Source organism: Nomia melanderi, chromosome 8 (assembly GCF_051020985.1).
Source record: "Nomia melanderi isolate GNS246 chromosome 8, iyNomMela1, whole genome shotgun sequence".
NCBI classification, from domain to species: Eukaryota; Metazoa; Arthropoda; class Insecta; order Hymenoptera; family Halictidae; genus Nomia; species Nomia melanderi.
The window spans coordinates 16,012,552-16,034,133 of NC_135006.1; the positions used below are offsets into that span (position 1 = coordinate 16,012,552).

At 46.6% G+C, this 21,582-nt stretch overlaps 1 protein-coding gene across 2 annotated transcripts in view; it reads right to left on the minus strand.

Annotated features, from left to right (window-relative positions):
- Positions 1 to 21,582, minus strand: part of amon (prohormone processing protease amontillado) — a 48,795-nt gene that overhangs the window by 14,910 nt on the left and 12,303 nt on the right. For both annotated transcript variants that reach the window (XM_031989814.2, XM_031989813.2), the window contains 6 exons: positions 20,732 to 20,836; positions 19,301 to 19,568; positions 15,972 to 16,009; positions 13,186 to 13,262; positions 10,013 to 10,277; positions 4,806 to 5,018 (listed from right to left, as the gene is read on the minus strand). In XM_031989814.2, coding sequence (XP_031845674.1) covers positions 4,806 to 5,018; positions 10,013 to 10,277; positions 13,186 to 13,262; positions 15,972 to 16,009; positions 19,301 to 19,568; positions 20,732 to 20,836 — 966 coding nt within the window. The remainder of the gene's footprint in view (positions 1 to 4,805; positions 5,019 to 10,012; positions 10,278 to 13,185; positions 13,263 to 15,971; positions 16,010 to 19,300; positions 19,569 to 20,731; positions 20,837 to 21,582) is intronic.

The window sequence follows — 21,582 nt, forward strand, 5'->3', positions numbered from 1 at the left end:
AACGAATTCCCCGCTGTTAAGCAAATTATTAAGAATTCTTCAGATTCACCTATCAGTCGTTCAGAAGAGAATGCAATCCAGCCAATTTCTTGGTACTCTCTGACGCTTGCACATTTTAATGGAACAATATTCGTGTTAGTCATTAAAGAACTTACTCGTTTCTTCTTTTTTTCTAGGTCAGAAACATTGTACAATCATTTCAGAAGCCAAAACGTTGATTTTCGCAATTTCTCATCCCTGTACTCAACGTTTGCACATTTCAATGGAATAATATTGGTATTAGTTATTAGAGAACTTACTCGTTTCTTCCTTTTTCTAGGTCAGAAACATTGTATAACCATTTCAGAAGCCAAAACGTTAATTTTCTCGATTTCTCATCTCTGTGCTCAACCGCATTGGTTTCTGAGCGGGACAAACCAATCAGAGAATGCAAGACCTAAACTCTGTTTCGTCATTTGCTAGGTACATGTACATACAGGTATATTATATATATACAACTTATATATTTTATGCGAAACACTGAAGAATCTGAACAGTCTCCGATGATTTCAAACAATCTTCCTCCAACACCGTAACCCGATGGACCAGCTTCCACGCAGAGAGAAGGATCGATCTGCGATGGGCGGCCATAAAGCCGCGGTACAAAGTTTACGAGGGTCCGGCGGAGCTTTCGCGGGTTTCAAACGAGAATTCCGCGTCGCTTCGACGAGTATAATCCCAGGCGATGGCTGCGACGGCCCTGTCCGACCTCGATACTCACGTGGGACGTACTTGCGTCCTGTATCTCTCGGCTCTATCTCTGCCCTTAAGTCGGATGAACGATAATTTCCGAACGGAGAAAGAGCCGGACCTCAACCGTCGGGATAACGTCCGTTCTTTATCGATGTTTTCCGAGGGAGGAAACATTTACTCGCGAACGCGGGGGAAGCTAAACTCTGTACCGAATGCGCGACGCGTTTCGATAAACTACCGGCAACTTGGATCCCGGATTAATCTTATACCGTATCTCCGAACGATAAGAGACCGCGGGGGTGGATCTCGTTCGAAACGGTACGCTATCGTGAGTTTTATTCCGTTCGTATCTTATTCGCGCGTCGATGTACTTTATCGACGTGGATTATGCAGATGTTCCGCGTGTCTTTCGTGTTACTCGCTTCATGGTTTATTCTAATTTAGAATTCGTTCGATAGTCTCGTTGTTACGCCGTAAATTCCTTGCTGGTTCATTTATAAATGCGATATTCGTGCATTTATCACTGTATTCCCTGTGTTCGTCATGAATCCGTAAAGTCTGGGTTCCATTTATTATTTGCAAGACTTCCCCTTATCTTCCCTTGTTTACTCGCACCGCTTTCTCGCGTGTTCCTAGTGGATTCGAGTTGCAGAGCAAATAATAATTATGTTAACGTGGAACTAGATCTCCGTCGAGGGTAATCGACTCTTCTCGTCCGAAGTAACGACGCCATGGCTTCGCCAAATAAACACCCCTCACGCGGAGCACTCCCGCCCTCCCTTATTTCCCCGTTGCGCTTCTAATATTCCTCCAGGAGCGTTCCGAATCCCCGCGAGTGCCGAGCGAGGCAGTTAAGCGTGACCTATCGCCGAGATAAGCGGCGCCCGCCTTGAAAACCTTGATTACGCCTAAGGAAACACTTTCCAGTCTTGGATGGACTGTTTCACCCCAGTTTCGCGGGGAAGATACCCGACGTTCGGCGCTTCAAACGTGGAATTCACGTGTGTAAATTAATCTCTAAAGGTAAACGCGCGATATGGATAACATTACGAACAGTATACTCGAAGAATCGCGAAACGAGCCACGACAACAAAGTTCATTAACCGAATGCAGATTATTAAACTTTCGAAACTGCGTACTGGAACTTCTAAAGAGATGGAGGATAGAATTTGAGGTAGCTTCCTTCGCACTCTTACAGCTGAATACTTTATTCCAAGTTTTCCATACAGTTGGCAATGCTATAAAGCAATAGTGAATGCGTGAATCAGTCTAAACAAAAATGTTCACAAGTCGGAACGCATTAATGAGACTGTTGCGATTAAGCTAGTTGCGCGATGTAGCCGATTCTGTGCAGCTTGGGTTGCCTTCTTTAAAATCGGGCGTCTAGAAGAGTTAAAGAGGAATTCTTCAAGAAATAACCTACGATTCTGCACACCTGTTGTACCTAGAATGCACTGGTAAAACCGGATCACTATCATGTTTCCTTTTACTTCGGATTCAGCGAATCGATCACTCCCTTGATGCAAAGAACAAAAGGAACAGACGTTCGAATGAATAATTCCTTGTCTCGCTGCACCGGACAGCCGAGTGAATTTAATAATTCACGGGACTACTATTTCTGCAAGCCATCATCGAAGGAGAGAGCCTTTCACTTCGGCTCCCAACCCCTCCTGTCACGCTCACTCCTCATACCCGTCCATGCTTGACCCACCGACGCCCACGCAACAGAACGTCTTCCACCTCCCCGCGAAGGGAGATCGTCCCTTACAATTACACTTCGTTATTAATAATTTCCAGCCCGGAACACGACACGCGGCGCGCTTGCGTCCGTCCCAACCCCTAGATAAATCAAGAAGCTCGCGTGGGCGGGTGAATCACGACGGGAGGAGTACAGGGTAACGCGGCCGCAGGGAAATTTTTACCAGGAGAATGACGCGTGGACTCTGGGAAATTTAGAAATGTCGACGACGATCGACGGACAGAACAGAAGATCGATGTTCCGAGATGCGGACCGTTTAAATGTGGAATTTCGTTGTGAGAGCTTGACATCTGAAATTTAAAGCGAACCCGAGCGACGCGCGAGTTACAAACGCGCTGAACTGGAAATGCGATTGCATTCGTATTGAATAATTTATATACGGAAATTATAATAATTCCATGAACAACTGCTAAATCTGCGCGTCATAAATATTTACGGTTCCATTTATTCGCGGAAAATTCCCCCTGAAAGCTTCGCCGACGTCCGTACAAACAATTCCGATACAGGTCACCGAATTTAATAGAATTTACTCTGTTCCAGTTCTCGTTCCATTGTCCGACTGCTAAGCACTTTAGTTCCTCCGTTCATAATTGCCGAAGAAAGGGTAGCGGCGAAAGACAGAGGGCCAGGGTACACGCGATCGACGCGGATGGCAGTGGATGTCGTCACGCTTGCTGTCTCAGTTTCCTTGGCGACGAGGGCAGAGTAGGGAAAGCTCGAAGCGAAGAGCACGCATGGACGCGAGTGCTCGTCCTCGAAACAATGAGCCGCCGAGACAGAGTTGCCAGCCGGCCGAAGATCGGGGGAATTTGCATACAGAAATTTTACAGCGCCTTTATTCAAATCGCAGTCCCTCGTTCCGCGACGGGATTCCTGCGCCGTGTTTGCCCGGTTAATTTATTTTTGCCTGCCAGCCCCGCCCGCGCACTGGAATTTACCCTGTGTATCCGGTACACTGGAACAGCCGTGCACGAGCGAATTCCTGCCTCGCTGTAAATAATGTCCTTGGAAATACTTCACTGAGAATCCTTTAGAAATATCTTTGATCCTGTATATTAACGGTCAATTAAATTGCTGAATGTATTTAAGGTTATCATCTTCATAAAGAAAGCTCTTCTCTAAAAGGAAATTCCAATTACTCGAAGAATAGCAGCTGAATTACCTCTACCCTTAACGCAATATTCCGTTCGATTAAACGACATCGAATATCGTGTATTCAACGGAGCTTGAAATTTTTCAGAAAAGTACCAGGTGAACCATCGCTACCTCTAATACAACATTCCGTTCGATGGAATAATACCGAACACTGTATATTCGAGTGGCGCGTTTTCTCGAGCGACGGACCGTTGGTTGAAGAGAAAATAATACGCTCGAAAGTGCCATTAGTCATTAAGAAATTCGATCCGAGGCAGCGGAGAGTTATGATTCACGTAATCGGTAACAACTTAAGGGTCGAGTGGCGGGAAATCCCCTGTTAAGCTGCCGACAGGGGCGTTAAAACCTGGAAGAAGCATTAACGGGGCATTAAGCCTGGCCGTTTTTAAAGTTCACCGTCACGGCGGGCTCGAACGTGGCTCGAATCGCTCGGAACTTTCAAATCCCGCGCGAACGTGCCCGCGAACGGAGTTACTCGAGGATTCCGAATGTCCGGGATTATTTAATAAATCCGTGACGCGCCCTCGAGTTCCCCGACGTCGCGGAGACGTTGAAGTCCCGGGAAGTCGCGGAACTTTCGAAAATGTTCGCGGAGACGTCTCGCAACCGTGGACAGAAAGTTCCGACGTTTTGGCTCCATTAAGATCCCCGCGGGTAGAACCACGTATTTCCGAGCAATTTAAAATTACGAGGGTCTCTCGAGACTGGCTGGAAATCTTCAAGAAGTATGACGAAGTTTACTATCGTGGTAGTCCTCGCGTGAAAAATTGAATTGTATCGTTAACATTAAAACTACTAAACAAATCAAAATGATCGAGTCCCGATCCCTTCTTCTTGCAATTATTAAGATGGATGGTTCTCTGCGAGACTGTTAAAGAAATTCGTCTAGCAACGCGTAAAGTGAATCAATTAAAGTTTCAATAGACTCTTCGAGTTGTTATAGACAAAATTCAACATGTTAATTTAACTCGATATTTCCGCTTACAATATGCTCTTCGTTATTTAAATTAGTAGACTCTGTTTATATAAAACCAAGAGTCAGATTTGTTTAATGACTCGTTCCGAACGCTAGAACTATCTCACAGTTTCTTTTCGATTACAATTCTCATGTGCGAAAGCTAATCGCTTAAATAAATAAACGAACTGCACGGTGACTCACCACTCCTATTTTGGGGTCCTTGGCGCCATTGCTGAACGTTGAGGCCAGGGTGCTCGAGCAGCTCTCGTCGTAATGCGCGTTCTGACCGTCGTTGATGGCGCTGTTAATGCTAACAGTCCACATGCTGGCTGCGTAGCCGTCGCAATTGCAGTCGTCCTCCTCCCCGCCGTCCCCGGACGCCCACACGTAAATGTTGCCCAGCCCTCGCCGCCCCTGGGGAACAAAAACGTGCGTTCGAAAAGTCCGGACATCCTATCCTTAGTCTGTCAACCAGGGAAGACGAGTTAATTCATGTTTTTCATAGCACCATTCACTGCCACATTTATTTCCCTACGAAGTTCCTCGATACAATGCTATCGTATTATCGGTAGCATCGTAAATTATATTCACCGTACACGTTAATTACAATAAATATATCAACCTACTAGAAACCAGCAAAGCAACTCATCTACGAAGAATATTTCCATCGCGAAATGGACTTCCGCGGATAGTAGACCTTTCGTTTGACAAATGTCCCTCGAACAATTTTCGGCACAGTGGACGCGTTAACCGATACGCTCTCCACAGTCGGAGCCACTAAAATTGGCACCCCGTAGTCAGAAATTCCATGGCGTCGGCCATCGTCGACTTTATCCCCTCGTCAGAATTTTTATTTCCAATGGCCTCTCGGGCATGGCTCGTTGCAGCCGAGTAACGACACCCCGTAAGTCGACTCGCGTAACGATCGGTTGTTAGAGAAGATTTCGAAAGCGGAGAGCGTCGTTCCGCGAGCAAACTGCACACGTCCCCGATAACTACGAGCCTCGACGGTTACCGACGAACCCTTCGGGACCCGTGACTACTGTGATTGCACTCTAGTCGGTCTGATAGCAGCTCACCGAAGGCTACGAAGACGTACTGGTCGCGTTTCGCTCTTGAATAAAAATCGAAGAAATACTCCGCGACGGAAGTGTCGAGGGTTCAGCAGCTTCGAAATGAAATGGGTACTTCGAGGAAGATAGAGAAAGGAAGACAAGAGGAACAGCATCTGTTTGTGGACTCATTTCCAGTCCCCTGGCTTAGAGGCGACACGGTTAACCGGTCAACACGCGACGATAATTGTCCGACTAATTAGTTGTCGAATGGAGCAATTGGAAGCTGCGTTCCCGGGTCGATGACACTCCGCCCTAACCGCCTCCTCGACTCGAAATCTCTCGATCCCTTCCTTTGTCGATTAACCGCGCGTCCGTGGGTCGAAGAATATTGTTACAGCGACAGAAACAGCAGCTACAAACGGCCGACCGACGTCTCCGCGCGCATCGATCTAATTATCCCCTGTAATTAGGTCTCCGCTGAGGCTCGCCCTGTCTCTCCGATGAATTATCGACGTTTTCGTTTCGAGCGGGAGCCGCGCTGATTGGATTTCGAGCAATTATTGGTTACTCTTCGACCGCCCGCGGAAATTTCGAAAACTGGAACGCGTCGCTCGTCCGCCCCCTCGCGCGCCGCTCTCAGGGGAATCGAATCAGATCGAGCCGCGCGAATTCCGGTTAAATACCACAGTGGATTTCGTCCGCTCGCGTGCGCAGATTTTTCGGTTTAACTTCATCGGCGCGCGTAGACTCTCTTTTTCGATGGACCTGTGCGAATGACGTTTAGGGAGAACAATTGAGAGAAACGCGAGGGACGATGGTTTTTTACACTTTGCGCTCGATGTCTCATTGTCGCCACTTGATTTGACATTGCAGAAATAGTGCCTCGTATATAGTGAAGTTTTTTGATGCACCGATATGTGAAATATCGAAATAAAGCAGCTTTGTTCCTTAACACTGAACCTACCGAGCATTTAAATTGACTTTTTGTAATTCTTCTGTAGCAATTCCAAGGGTGTATCGAAACTTCAATTGATTCACAATTCAGTTTGTGTATTGTTAAATCAATTTCTTGAATAATTTCTCAAAGAAACATCTGTTGTCTTCTCAATAATTCCAAAAAAGAGAAATCACGACGAGTCCGCTAGGTTTAGTATTTGTTTATGGATATTTCCTCGTTAGTCAGCTTCAAGTGCGAAGAGTTAAGTTGGCGGTACGACAACAATAACATACAAAAATCTCGCGCAAACTAACACGAAAGTTATTCTTCCTTTATCGAGGTTCCAATTAATGCTCATCGTTCCAGCTGCTGTTCAAACATTATCTATTTCTTTAGGAGGTTCCTCCGCGCTGTCGCGCTATCCAGTCCGCTGCTTTCTTCGCCGCCTAATTACTCGTTCGAGCGCAAACATCGGTCGCGTCGAGCACTGCAAAGAAAAACTCATCGACGCGACCATGATCGAAAGCGGATGATCGTGTTCGGAAGGGAAGCTCGATAGTCTCGGCGGAGACTGTGTTTACGCAGGACCTAAGTGACGGATGAAATAACTTCCGTCGGCGCGACGCCGAACAGAATATTCGCGGAGCAATTACCACGCTAATTGCGATCGCGACCACCGCGAGATGGCGGGTTAATTTCGTTACCCTGTCGTCTTCTAGAAATGGACGCACCGCTGATTCCAACGATAATCGAAAACGCGAGGTTTTCACTCGCTAGAAGGGCTGAACTAGTATATCTGGTTCAAGTAAACTATCCGAGCAATCTGATGAATCTCGGGATAAGAAAATATAAATATAGTTCTGATAAAACAGACTATGACATTCGTAAACTACAGCTGATTATTATTGATATAGAATTAGGATTATATCAACGATCATTAATATTTCTCTTGCCTTAACGAACTTCGCCAACTTGAAGCATTTTCCGATGCTTATCGTTCGACAACATTTAACGCTTCAACGTATGTGGCTTCTTTGATATAGAGCACCAGACATTGCAAAGGTGTATCTTACATATTTCGATGTCTACGAGTTAGCGCATAAATATCTACACCTATCAAGATCCACTGTTCAATACTATTTGAAATTCAGCGAAAAGAGATGAGAGAGACCTCGAAAGACTCGTGTTCCTCTTCCTAAACGGGAAACGGAGGTCAAATAAAACTGTCGGAAGCAGCTCGCACGTAGGAAATATAAACGGTGACACGAGATCGGAATGCTGATCAAGAGAGAGCCGTGAGAGGAGCACGAGGAATCCCGAGGCGTCCCCTCGAAGAGACAGAGGCGCCGGGAAACGTTGGAATATCGGAAGAGGAAACCAACTCCACACGCGAACGGTTATTGGGCGAATCGTTGGACGCGTTCGATGACGTGACTCGAAATAAGAACGAACAGCTCTCCGCGAAACCTTGTTCCCCGGAGGAACGAATAATCCGAAAGTGATTGTAAAAATGTAAGTTACTGTAAAACGAACCATAGAAGAGGTATTAGCTTGTTCGTCTGGGAAGATGACTTAAATCGACGATGTAACCCTTCGCGCTCTAGAGATTCTCACTTGAAATGTCCAATACGTTCTAATTAGATGTAGACGAGATACTTTGAAATAAATTTATTAAGAAATCACATATGAATTAGGGAACCGAAGCTGTTTCCTTTCAATATTTCACGTATCGATGCAGCATACAGAGGGTGATGGTGAATAACAAAGTTTATAATGTTGATCTATCAAATCATCTGGCGACTGGGAGACGCCTCTCGAGTGCAAAGGGTTAATATACCGCAAGATCGAAACATCCCTGATTTCTGTACGATCGCGAAATTCGGTTCCACTCTGGCAAGAAGTCTGAACAGCGTGACTCGTGGGGTTCTTAGTTCATCGGTCACCGCTGAAACCGAAGTTTCGTTGTTTCCACGAAACTCCGGCCAGCGATTCAACTCCTCTGTCAAGAGGGTGAAGATCGATCTCGGCGTAAAGGTCACCGCGGTTCTCGCGTCGAGAATTCTGAGATAAACCCGTGGATGCGACACAATGTGTACCGCTCGAGGGCTTTCCTTCGTCGCGAGCACACATTTTTATTCATCCGGCTACAGCGACCGATACACGGAGAGTACATTTTCCAGGCGAAGCGGTTCGTCGTGAGTAAGAAAGGGCGATTAATTCCAATCATGACTAAGGCAGATTAAAAATGTGTTAATCCTTAACGGACCATTATAAGCGACATGCTACTTACTCACCGAGTCCCGTATATGCCGGGAGTCATTTTATCACGTTTATCACTGCCATTGTTGTGATATTCACAAGCAACGCCGTAAGTATCGTGCTAGGTCAGATCGGAGAATTTGATCGTTATCTATGTCACGGTATTTTTTCGCGGTAAGTCAACTTGAGATTCGCGGAATTTTCAGCTGACGCATTGAAACGGAGGGTAGTCGGCGGAAACTGCAGCGCCGAATTATTTATTCTCCCTGTTAATCGTTTGAATCGTCAGTTGTTTCGTAAATTCCTCGTTTAAAAGAACTGAATGAAATTCAGGAACTGGCATAGTCGAGACTGCTTCTTGGCGTGAAACTCGCGACACTTTTAACTTTCCTCTATCCTGAATTTCTCGACTTTCAGCTCTCCAACACATACGAGGAAATTTCCAAACATTTCGCGGGACGATCGCGAGGCGTAATATTCGCGTAATATCGTCACCGGTCGCTTAACCCTTTAGCTACTGTGCGCCACTGAAGCGGCACAATTCTTGCTCTAATATATTTCCTCTTATATTTCTTTGTCCAATAATACTCTGATCAAACGTAACTTCACAGTGAACAATTCCACCAGTCTCAAATCGCAGTGACATTACACTTACGATACGCAGACAGCGTCAAACCTTGCGATACAGAAGTGTAGTTTCCAGCCTCGTCGTAACTAAAAGGTTAAGGTTCAACCCTTTGTACTCGGAAGTTTTTCATTAGAAGTATTTTAACATTTTCTGAGATAAAGAAGACGTTTTGTGAAACTAACTTGAAGGGAGATCACACGTACATTGAGGAACAAAGCTATTTTATTTCAATATTCCTATTGAATTTTATTTTAATTCAAATTTTATAGTTTTACTGTACGAAATCAAACGGTGAGCGAGAGTCACCTCTCGAGTGCAAGGGTTAGTCAGCCCTGGATCGTGTCCGAAAGAAGTCGCTCCCCACGAGCGTTCCCTTCTAGAGGAAGCCGCGAACAGTCAAGGGCGAGGCTTCAAGGCTGGCAGGGTTAATCCTTAGTGGACCGGGGCTGAGGCGAAGGCCGGCGAGGGGGTCCAGGAGGTGGTAGGTGGGAAAATCCATAGGAAAAGGAACGTGACACCGAACACGCACCTCGTTAACTCCGCGCACGATCGCCCTCATGGTCGCGTTCCGCGGGCCGTCGACGGTCTTCCCGTCGTCCGTCGGTCCCCACGAGGCGCTATAAATGTCGATGAGGTCAGGTTCGTGTCCCATGCTGTTCGCTTCGATCAGGTCGGTCATGTAAGGCTGGTCCAGCATTCGGATGCCGGCGATTTTCGAGTCGTACGCGACGCCGACGCCGCACACGCCGTTGTCGCGAGCTGCGGCCACCTCTCCCGCGCACCTGGTGCCGTGGCTGTCGAACAGAAACGATTGTTAGTCGATCGCGGCGAACACGGATTCGGCAGCGAGGAGAATCCGTCTTCGAGACGAGACGAGACGTTCGATCGATACCCGGATAAAAGTGTGCCTCCACTCCCTCTTTTCCTCTCGTTCGCCGTACGACCGGGAATAAGTTATGGATCCCGATATCGCGGGACGGCCGCTGCTTTCCTCGAATGGGAATTTATATACGCTCGGAAACAGCTTCGCTGCAGCTGAGAGGGAAAGGGGGAACCACGAGGAAAGGTTAATAGAACGTACGGAACGAACGAGGGAATACGTCTCTGGCTACCGTGGATTATCGAAGACGCTCGACGCTTATTAGCTGCGTTTATCGGGCGAAATGGAACAACGGTAATCAGGTTAGCTGTTCAACAACAGAGTTTAACGGAATTTAATCCGGTTGTCCATTCAAGGGTAGTGATTGACGCGGAGTTGGTTCGATTACAAATCGGCGACTGTAATTTAATACTGATCAACAAGTGCAACGCCTGGGACACCGTTCGCCCCCGTTTTCAGCGAGATAATGAGGGAACAGAGAGCAGCCTCTGCAGATCATTTAATTATCGCGTGAAAAGAAACACGGCGCTTTATCGCCGGAATGAATCAGCTCCGATTAAAGAGTAATTACACGGGCAACGGCGGCGATTAATCGCAGGCGACGATGCTTTTACCGGATTCTCGGTAACGCGAGCGAGATTACGCGATAAACATTATTCAAAATGCGATCGCGACGTCCTCGCGTTCTCACCGTGAAATCGCGGGATTATGTAATTAACTGGGAGACGACGAGGAACACTGCGACGGAATTTTCAGCTGACGCACCGGAACGGGGAGTCGTCGGCGGAAATCCCAGCGTCGAATGTATTTGATCTCCCGTTCCGTGAATCGTTTCGATGGTTGTTTTAAATGTTTCTCGTTCAAAAGGATCGAGCGAAAGTCAGGAACCGGCGCAGGCGAGGATGTTTCTTGGCGCAAAACTCGCGACACTTGTGACTTTCCTCTTTCTCTGTTCTGAATTTCTCGACTCTCGCGTGTCTCCGACACGTATGAGGAGATTCCGAAACATCTCGCGAGATGATCGTGCGGCGCAACGTCCGTGCAATTCGGTGGACGCGATCGTGACGCGCGATCGTATCGCCGTCGCGCCCGGCGTATCGGAAACGTCGGCCATTTCCCGGGGATCTCTTCGCGTCGGAACCGGGTTTACTGTTCGGGCTTTTATCGCGTTTCTTTCGTCGGCCCGTTTATTACGGCGTTCCGATTGCCTCAATAAAATCGAGAAACGAATCTCGTAAAGCGCACAACGGCCGGCCGTATACGCGCGGAGGAACATTGTCGTTCTATTTCTCGCCAAGTTTTCCCGCTAAGTAAATAAGGCGGTCGACCCGGCCCGAGATTGACCGTGCAATATTCCGGATTAACGGATTCCACGCGAACGACCGGTCGGAAAGCGGTATAATCAATTTCGCGTTCGTTTCCTCCCACTTAAACTCGTTCCACCTTCGTTAAGGAGGGCGGGGTGGAATTATAACCGAGCGACCGACTGCCGTTGAACTTCCAAGACTCGAAAATTGTTTGTCGTTCATTCGTTTGTTTGTTCATTAAGCGACGATTTGTTTGGGAATTGATCGGTAATTATAAATCAATTAATTCTCGATTGCGTCCCGTTCTACTAGTATTTTCTCGGAAAGGTAGGAATAAACGATCAAATGCTTTCGAATGTTTCGATGCACCTTCGTTCGAGCGTATTCGAGTCAGTTATATTCACGTTCAACTTCTCATCTTCGCAGAGACTAGTTAAACAAAAGTGTAAGACCTTCAAGAATAAAATATTATTTCAATTCCCCTCGAATGTTCCACATCGGTAGTGGAGCTACGAGTGTTCTCTCGTAGCGAGGAAGAAATGGAACAGGAAAAAAGAACGGCGGGACACAATAAATATTTCATTTTCATCGAAGTAAAGAGGATAAGCGAGCTCGCGGTACAAGCTACACGGGAGAATTGAAGTTCCACGGTGCAAAATGAAGCAAATAAAATAACAGAAACCCAGTCGCTCTTTGTTTTTTCTTCTGTCGGTTCGAACACGTTTCTCGGTGACGCAGACCCGCGGAAATTGCCCCGGAGCTTACGTAAGCCCGTCGCGCTTCACAAAGAATCGCGCGTGGCAGAGGGCAGACGCCGATTCGCGGCTTGGAACATTGTTTCCCGCGTAATTAACGGTGACGTCTCTCGCGGGATCAATGGGGAAACATTTTTACGGGAATCTGCGCCGACCGTTCTAAGCGGAAAGTCGATTCCTCATTATCGGAGAAAAACGTTCGGATTCGACCCCTTCGAACAATATTATCCAATTCCCGTGGTTTTTCCAGCGAGCCGTTATCCCCAATCACCGAATAAAAACAATCGTCGTAGCGTTGAGAGAAGAGGATATCGAAGACTTCCTCACTGAGTTGGCGGACGTCGAATACCGACGCTAATTACCACGTCGGTGAACATTAACGCTAGAACTACCGAGCAGTTAAATTGACTTTTGGAAGTTCCTCTATAGAAATTTCAGGATTGCAACTATCGAGACGTTAATTGGTTTACAGTTCAATGTTGCGTATTGCTAAATTGATTTCTTGAATATTTGCTCGGCGAAACAACTGTTATCTTTTTGATCGTTGCAAACAGAAGAAATCAGAAATGGGTTGGTTTGACCTGTCTGGTAGTTTTAGTATTAATACTGCAGCGACTTTTGACCTATAAATACTCTTTTCCTTGCCCGGATGATACGCTGTGTTTATATCGGCGATATGAAAACCCCACGGCGAGAGTATTTACAGTAAGCAGAAACAGTAGACCACGAACAGACGCGTTAAAACATAGCACTGACTTACCTGTTGAACCAATCATCGGTGTATCTCGGGTACGGGTAAGGATCGTTGCTGCTGAAGTCATAGGAAGCTCTGGCGTTCTGAAACAAGAGCAGTTTCATCGATCCCTTCTTTTCTAACGAAACATCGAACACGAGAGGGATATTAATAATAAACAACCCTAGCTCCGACAGGTTCCGCATCGAATTTTCCCGAGGCAAAAAGTTAGTACGACAAGAAGATGGAGTGAATCCACGTAAAAACCAACACAGACTTTTCATCGCTGTTAATTAGTTGCCCGCGGGACACGCCGGCAGTTTGCGCGCCGCGGAAATTCTCGCTTATTAATTCTGCTTAACTTTTATTAACATGCCAGCCGCAAATTCGTCGCGGCAACGTCGGCGCGCAATTAATCTTCGTTTCCCCGGGTACGGGCATCCTCTCCGTCACGCTTTCCTCGAGTTGCCCTTCATCGACGCGTATTTTCCTCCTCTAATTAGAAGGAACGGTCTCGGCGGAGATTTAAGAATTATTTAAAGCCCCTTCTGTGCAGCCTGACTCGCGGGATTAATCGTTGAACAGCCAATAAGGAAACTCGGCCATCGATCGATTAATATCTTACTGTAACGAACCGACTGATTGGAAAGTGCAGTTCAAATCTCCGAGATAAAATCCGATGGAAATACGGAATAATAAAATAGATCGTAAGTCGGAGATCGTTCAGTTCCATCTTTTATTCGGCCGCTCAACGCCGTTCGACATTTAAACAGCGAAATTACTTTTATGGAATTCATGAATCCATTTCCCCGTCGTTTTACATTTATTCGCCGACTTAAAATCGCCGGAAAGGGCGGAGGGGTAAGACAGAATTAATTGGAACCCGCTGAATTTTTCCCGGGCAAGTTTCCTCCGCCAACTTTCGTCCCGCATTGTCCCGCCGTCCGCATAGTTGATCACGAGTTTCTGCGACACGTGGACCGCCATTGTCTTCCCGCGTGTCTGTCTCACCTTTCTCTCCGGAAGACTGGTCGCATTGTCGGCCGGCCTGTCGCGTTCAACGAGGCAGCGCGGGACACAGAGATAACGTTATTCCGCCATTATTCCGACCCGCTGTGTATCATCGCGACATTTCAGATTTTTAATCGCGGAGTTCCTTTGAGCGAACGTTCCACTGTTCAGGAAACGGGTCGAGTGTTCGTTTCCCCTTTCCCCGGCAACGTGACTTCCGGATATTATATTCAACGTCGCAGCAATGTTTGCTGACGAGAGAATCATTTGTTATTGTACATTCTTCTCGCGTATATTGAAAGGACAGACGTTGCACTGGTTAACGCTAGGTTCACGGGCATTTATTGTGCAGTTTAATCTATTGTTCCTAGAAGAATTGATGTTCGTTCACTTGGAGCTTGGTAATTGGGGGTTTAGAAATAGACGATTAGTACACATTTACCAAATAATGCTTACGACGTTCGACATACGTGAAATTTGCGCGTTCCGTGAACCAAGCGTTAAAAAGTCTATCGACGAAGAGCATGGGACTGCCTGCGAATTCTAAACCGCGCTCAACGACCGTCGTTTCCTGTCGTTCCATCGACTTGAGTGGATTGTGAAGACCGGAGGTAGCTACGTGATCGGAATTGAGTGGCCTAGAGACCCTCTTTAGGTAAATTAATGTTGGCACTGCAGCGGAAACTGTCATTCAATCGAACAGAAGCTACAAAGAATTTTGTTGACCTGTTGACTGGGGAAAACGAGTTAACTTGTAATTAGTGTGCGTTGAAATCTGTTGCGTCATTGTTACTTCGTTTTATCCTTCGTTCGATCGTTCCTTCATTAACTCTTATTAATATAGTGAACACTTTGAAATTCTACGAGGAGTTAAGATCACGTTACGAGACTCGATATTATCGTTTTTCGACTCGATTAAATCTTAATGCACCCGGCATCTCGTGGTCGCCGGTGACTGCTCAACGAAACCGGAAATAAAGGCGACCGCAACGCTTTGTCGTCGTTTACCCGCCGGGAAAAGTCGTGTTTGCCACGCGATTTAAATTTCAAAGCGGGCTTAATGTTATGCAGATTCCGGGCTTGATGGAGACCGTTGGGCTGCAATAGAACGCCGCTAAAAACTTCCATTACAGCGGGAACCTGTCGGCCATTTTGTTTCACGCGTCGCGAAACTGGCCCTCGAGCTCCGTCGAATAATATTACATAACAATCGAGGGAATTTCTCGTACTCGCACGCTTCTACAAGCGACTGAATACGATTCGATGTGTTTTATAAAACATAACACGCGCAAATACAAATTACGTAGAATTTTTGTAGAACAATCAGTTCTCTCGATAAAGAAACAATCGAATACTTTATACAGGGAAAGTATAATATTAGGAAAATGATTGTTCCGCGAAGATTCATCGAATTCTTTTATGCGACCGATTCGAAGCAGACAAATAACCAATCACAAACCAACAGAGCATCGAGAGCATTACAATACATACAATGAAGCACAGGTGAAAAGTGAAGTCCCAGTCCCAGTTACAGGTCACCACAAATTCCCGTCTGCAATCGTGAACTTTCATTTGAAGGAGGAAGCAGACGCGAACGAAAAAAATGGAGCAGAAATTTCATCGAAGCAACCGAGCCGAGAACCGTCGCGACGCGACACGACGCGACGCGAGACACACTCCATGCCGCTTGCGCGAGCATCGCGGTCTCCTCGGTTGAAAAAGGAGGCGAGTTGGCGTTCATTCGTGTGATCCGCCGCGATTCCGTGCAACGACGCGAGATAATGGTCTCAGGTAGTACTCACGTAGTTGTACTTCAGATCCGGATGCATGTAGTCGACACCTGCAACATAGAACAAGAAGAGTTCATGCCGGATTTCCATAACTTGCGGCGGAAACTGTGCCAGGCGAACGGAAATGCAAACGGATTCGTCTTCCGCTGTACGTTACCAGCTTCCTCGGAACCCGGAGAACTGCGAGTTCGAGTCAATGTTCGAGTCAGAGATTAATCCTCGCTTCCTGAGCAATTAACGAGGATTCAATCCTATTTCCGTGTACTGTTCCCTATTATCGGAGATTCGTCGATTAATAACGTACATACTGTTCCCGATACCGTGGAACAACCTATACCGAATTACTCTGCATAACGACATAAGTAGAAAATAATAGAATAACATGTTTCTTACACGTCGCTTCGTTTCAATAATCGCGTTTCAAAGTTCGTCGGAATGCTGCAAGAACCGAGTCTACTTTGTCTGACCATACCTTGCTGTTTCTACTTCGCGCGAACACGTACACCGAACTTTCGTCTTCAATCCTCTCAGAACTAAAGTTCCGTGTAATGAAAGTTTATTCCACATTTCCAGCTCGGTTCTAATTGTAAACATTTCCATTTTCCACGCTCGTTTGATCCATTTTTCGTTTCGAATCGTCCTCTCTCGCCTCTTTCCAATAACATTCCGCGCAAGAATAGCACGATTTGTGTACGATTCGCTTTCATCCGTCGCTTCGTTCAAAGACTTTTACCCCAGATATGATGCAGTCACGTTATACAATCGTAAAGGGAGGAACTAAATGAAAAGGGGAGCGAATAAAATAAACGACGACCGCTGACGCGAATGGGGCTGCACAGCGGCGAGCTATATTCGCGCGTTCCTCGGGGCGTTCGGCCGGCAATTCTTCCGCGATCAACGGGGACACCGACGGCGGAGTATTAGCGGCGTGTTTACGGACGCGGGCTGCGGGGACCGGAATCGATAAACACCGGCCGGTAAGCCGCAAAAGACTGAAATCCTTAACGAGCCGCGTCTCTGAATACTCGAGATTGCAGTTTAACAACGACGGGGGGATTTAATGCGCTGCCGGGGATATCGTCGAGCCGAGTTTAAAAGACTGGTTCTACAAGGAAAAGACTTCCGCATACCAGTGGAACTTAATTGAACAAAATTCATTGTAGAGCCTGAAAGAAGATCGCGTTGGTACGTCCGATTCGAAAAACTAGGCGAGTCGAAACGATCAATGCCTATTTTCTTCTTTAACAATTACTGCAAAGGATCGACTGGGCATTTTTAAACGGGTGCTGGAGGATGCCTAACGCGACAGGGAGGATGGACAGCGGTCGCACGAACTGCCCTCGGGAGATATCGATTGCTCGCCACGGAACGGAAATTCTGTAACTTAATCGTGTTTCGTAAGCACCCGTTGCTATTGTAACTGTGTTACGCAACGATCGTGCCCGAGGTTGAAACAACGTTGCTCCATTCGCCGCGCAACACCGCGAGATCAGGATCTCTAGACACCTTGCGCTTTGCATTTGTGGTAGCGGTAATAATACGGGGAACTTCGAAACACGCAGCTCGACTCTCGTTTGTATTATCGATTAAAGCTAAAAGCGAATAGGAATACATGCGAAAGTAATTTGAATTTCTTCCGTACGACACGAAGGCTTTATCTTCCGAGAGATTTATTGTAAAGATGGAAGGAAATTGACGGTTGAAAGATACAGAATGTACAGAATTAACACCACAATGAGGAGTGATTTAATCTTTGGTTGACTTCACATTATTTCTTAAAAGAGAAACGTTAGATGAAGCTGTCACCCAGATGTTTGTAGTAGAAAACAGATATTATCCGTCGCGGATGAAATCAAATGATTAGAGAACGCGATCAGATATTTCTGATCGGCAGTATACGTTAGTCTGGCTACGTTTACGAAAGAATATTCGTATCAACGTCACCGACGATTCGAGCAGCTGTTAGTTGTCGATATATCTCCGCGAAAGTGGACCGATCACGTCGGTCCGCTGATCCAGCGGATTGTTGGCTCTCGGCGTTCATCGGAACTCCGTCATCGACATCGGCACGCGGCTGGTTGTGCGCTATTTAATCGATCTAGCTATGTATATCGCGTGGTCCCGGATACGAGTTTTGCTTCGAATGTAATTGGATTGCCTCTGAGAACCGGGTCATTCAGAGAGCACGGATAACCGGGTAATTACCGATGCAAAGAATTCGGTAGCTGAATCAGCGAATATTAATTAATTTACGGGTCATACGCGGTGGGGCTTCGATCAATACCGTCCTGCCAAACGTTCATAGAAATACTATATATTAATATTCAAGCATCGCAACCTCATCATTGCTATGAGGCATTAGTCGATTCACAGTACTGATTGATTTCGAGCCACCCATTAGCCAGATTGGTTCACACCGCGACTGGGAAAGATCGATGCAATAATATAGGTACATCGATTCTAGAAGTGTCGTTTTAAATCAAATAATCTAAACTTCATTATTATAGCAGTAGCTTCATGCTAACGAACATCCGAAGTAGAGAAATCGGCGCAACCGGTTTAGTCGGTGCACGGCTCGCGTAAGAATCTCGCGTGCGATCGGTTTCCATGAGAACGCAGACGCCGCGCCTTGCAGAATCGGAAGCTTCGAAGGGACACGAAGGTTACGGGGAGTACCTATGCAGAACTGTAATTAAGGGAATTACGTTGTAGCGATATCGACAAATGATTATCTCTCATCGCAGCGCACAATTAACGGGAACAAGGAATGCCAGATTCACGTGCCGCGTGATCCCAGCTAAAGACACTCTCCGCGTTAACGAGATCCGGAGAAGCGGAGCGTCGGAATTGCCGGCGGTAAATCCGCGGAACGGTCTCATTATCAACGCGACGCTCGAGTAAAATAACGATTATCCGGCAAGCAACGTGACAAGCGAAATTACCCGACGGACGTCCTTCGCCATCTTCCCGGCAACGCGACCGGTGAAATCTGACCGGGGAAACTAAAGCCCCGGGCCGGCCGATGCCGTCGCAACGGCCCCCTAAGACGGGACGAGTAAATTAATAGGACTAGTATCTTTCGAACAATCCGACACGCCCCTCTCCGTTGAATTCTCCGGAGCACGGTCACGTGTTGTTCCTTTACAATCCCGAAGCAACAACCTGTTACGTCTTACACTTTTCCCCGGACGACCCTTTCCTCCGGATAAATTAGCTCCCTCTCTCGTGTTACGAATAACCGTTCGACTTTCTTCCCTTTTTCTTTTTCTTCGGCGAACAACCATGTAATCATCAGAGCTTCAGGGAGCAAGGATAGGATTAAAGTATCGATGTAATCTCACCGTCGTCCATTATCGCCGTGGTCACGTTCTTCCCGGTCACACCCTGAGCCCAGGCAGCCTCCACGTTCAGATCCAGTTTCGGCTTTCCACCGTTCTGGCCTGTGTTCTTTAGGTACCATTGGTACTGGAAGTACGGGTCGGTTGGCTCCCTGTTCCCGGCGTACTCCGAGTCCTTCGTCTGGTAGAAGGGCACCAGATTGTCCACGCTGAGCGGCTTGTAACCCCTCTTCACCCTCTTGAACCCTTGCTGCTGCACCGCAGTGTGCACCTGGAAATGTTCGAGGCAATCCTCTTATCGCGTGCACTCCTTTTATCCGGCTTCAATCGAGCTTATACTGTTCTTAACCCTTCGCTGTCCCGCCAGATCTGGATATTCCGTTCGATCCCGGCAGCTACGCGTTCGTCGATCTACTTCGGTCGAATGTTCGTAATCCCGGTTTTCATTAATCTAATCGCGAACGGACTGAATGAATTCGCCAAGCGTTATGTTCCACCGCTCCGATCCGCAAAGGGATCGTTAGCTGGTGAATCATTAACGACGGTGAAAGGTACCGAACCCTTTCAATATTCATGCCTTTGCGATTATTTCGTTCCTCGCGCGGTATTGCTCTTTCGCCGCGCGATAAAATCGGTTATTCGTTCATCTCGGTGGACGAGGTACACGGAATATTGTTAATAAACAATATTTACGCGAATTCGAGCGTCGATGAAAATTGTATGAGCTGTCTGGTCGGAGAGCGGTTCTTTCAACGGGATAATGATTACCTCGCGCGACTTCGTCAAAGCATCGTAATTTTATGCGACCAATTTGCTCCCCGTTCGATTATGTCCTTCGTCACCGTTGGAAATCGGGGATTCATTTACATTTATATCAGCAGCCCGATGGCTCGCGTGCGCCTGAATCGAGATCCGAGCGAACGCCCACGGTCGGACCGTGAGTTTTCTTCGATTTAACCCGTGGAACTCCATGGAAACGCGGACGATTGTTTTCTTGAAAACGAGATCAACCCTGAACGATCGTCGCAACGATTATACGATAATCGAGGAGAAACCGATATCAGACAAGTTTGTTACTTCGGAAAACGACTGACGATCGACTGGATTTCAATAGGGAATTAGTATCTCGTAGATAGAATCATCTGATAATCGTCATGTTCGTTCATTTCAATATTTTTCGATTGAAACGTCAAATTCTACGAATGTAATGAAACACGGAGAGCCAGAGTTTACGGTGCTAGAATACCTTTCCTCCCACAGTAAGCGAAATGAAACTCGATAGAGGAGCGCGGAGAATAGAATTGCATTGCTCTTCGTTTTCCTCGGGCTTCACTGTCGCTGAGAGATATGCGACAAACAGAAATGTTTCCCCCCCGGACAAGAAACCCGCAGAGGAAAAAATGTTTCCGGTTCGGACGGCGATGTATCACTTACCAGAGGGTCCACCTTTAACTTCCTCGTGTGCGGCACGGATCTTTTGCTGCGCGCGTGCGGCAGAGCTCTGTGTAGGAAGTGGTATTCCGTTTGACTGCCCAGTACCTTGAAAAACAGAAGAAACAACGTTTACTCAACGTCCCATGGATTCTACAAGTTTCATTTCATTTCATTTAGATGAAAGAACAGATTAGAAATGAACTTTAGCTCTAAAACTACCGAGCGGTTGAATTGATTTTTCGAAATTTCTCTATAGAAACTCCAAGAGTGCGTCTATTGAAACTTTAATCGATTTCAGTTTACCTATTGCTAAATCAATTTCCGTAATCATCTCTCGGAGAAACATCATAGAAACAACGTAGTTTTAATGCTAAAAGAACCTCCTGCGTATTTAAATTTCTCAAACGCGTTGCGTATAAACTCTAACAGTTACATAAACAGTATGAATCCTCCGAAAATATATTTCGCCTAAATACGTCGCGTATGCTAATACTTTCTAAGTCGATCCGCTCGACCACGTTTTCGTTCAACCAGTTACACGTGCCAGCCGAGGAAATCGATCAGCAGGAAGTTCGCAAGAGGTTGACGTCGGGATGTTGATTAACGGCACATCCGCGACGCGGCAAACGCATTATCCACCCTTACGTTTCTCATCGGAGAAGAAATGTGTTCCGAGAAGAGTTCCGTTCGCGGAAGTAGTTCCGCGGATCATCTACCGGATACGCGAGACCTTCGCAAAGTGACCAATCCCTTTTCTCCGAGAAGACACAGGCTATCGGAAAATGTCGTTAGAATACCGGAAACAATTAACTTGGAGCTCTACGGAGAATTTCGATACATACAATTCAACT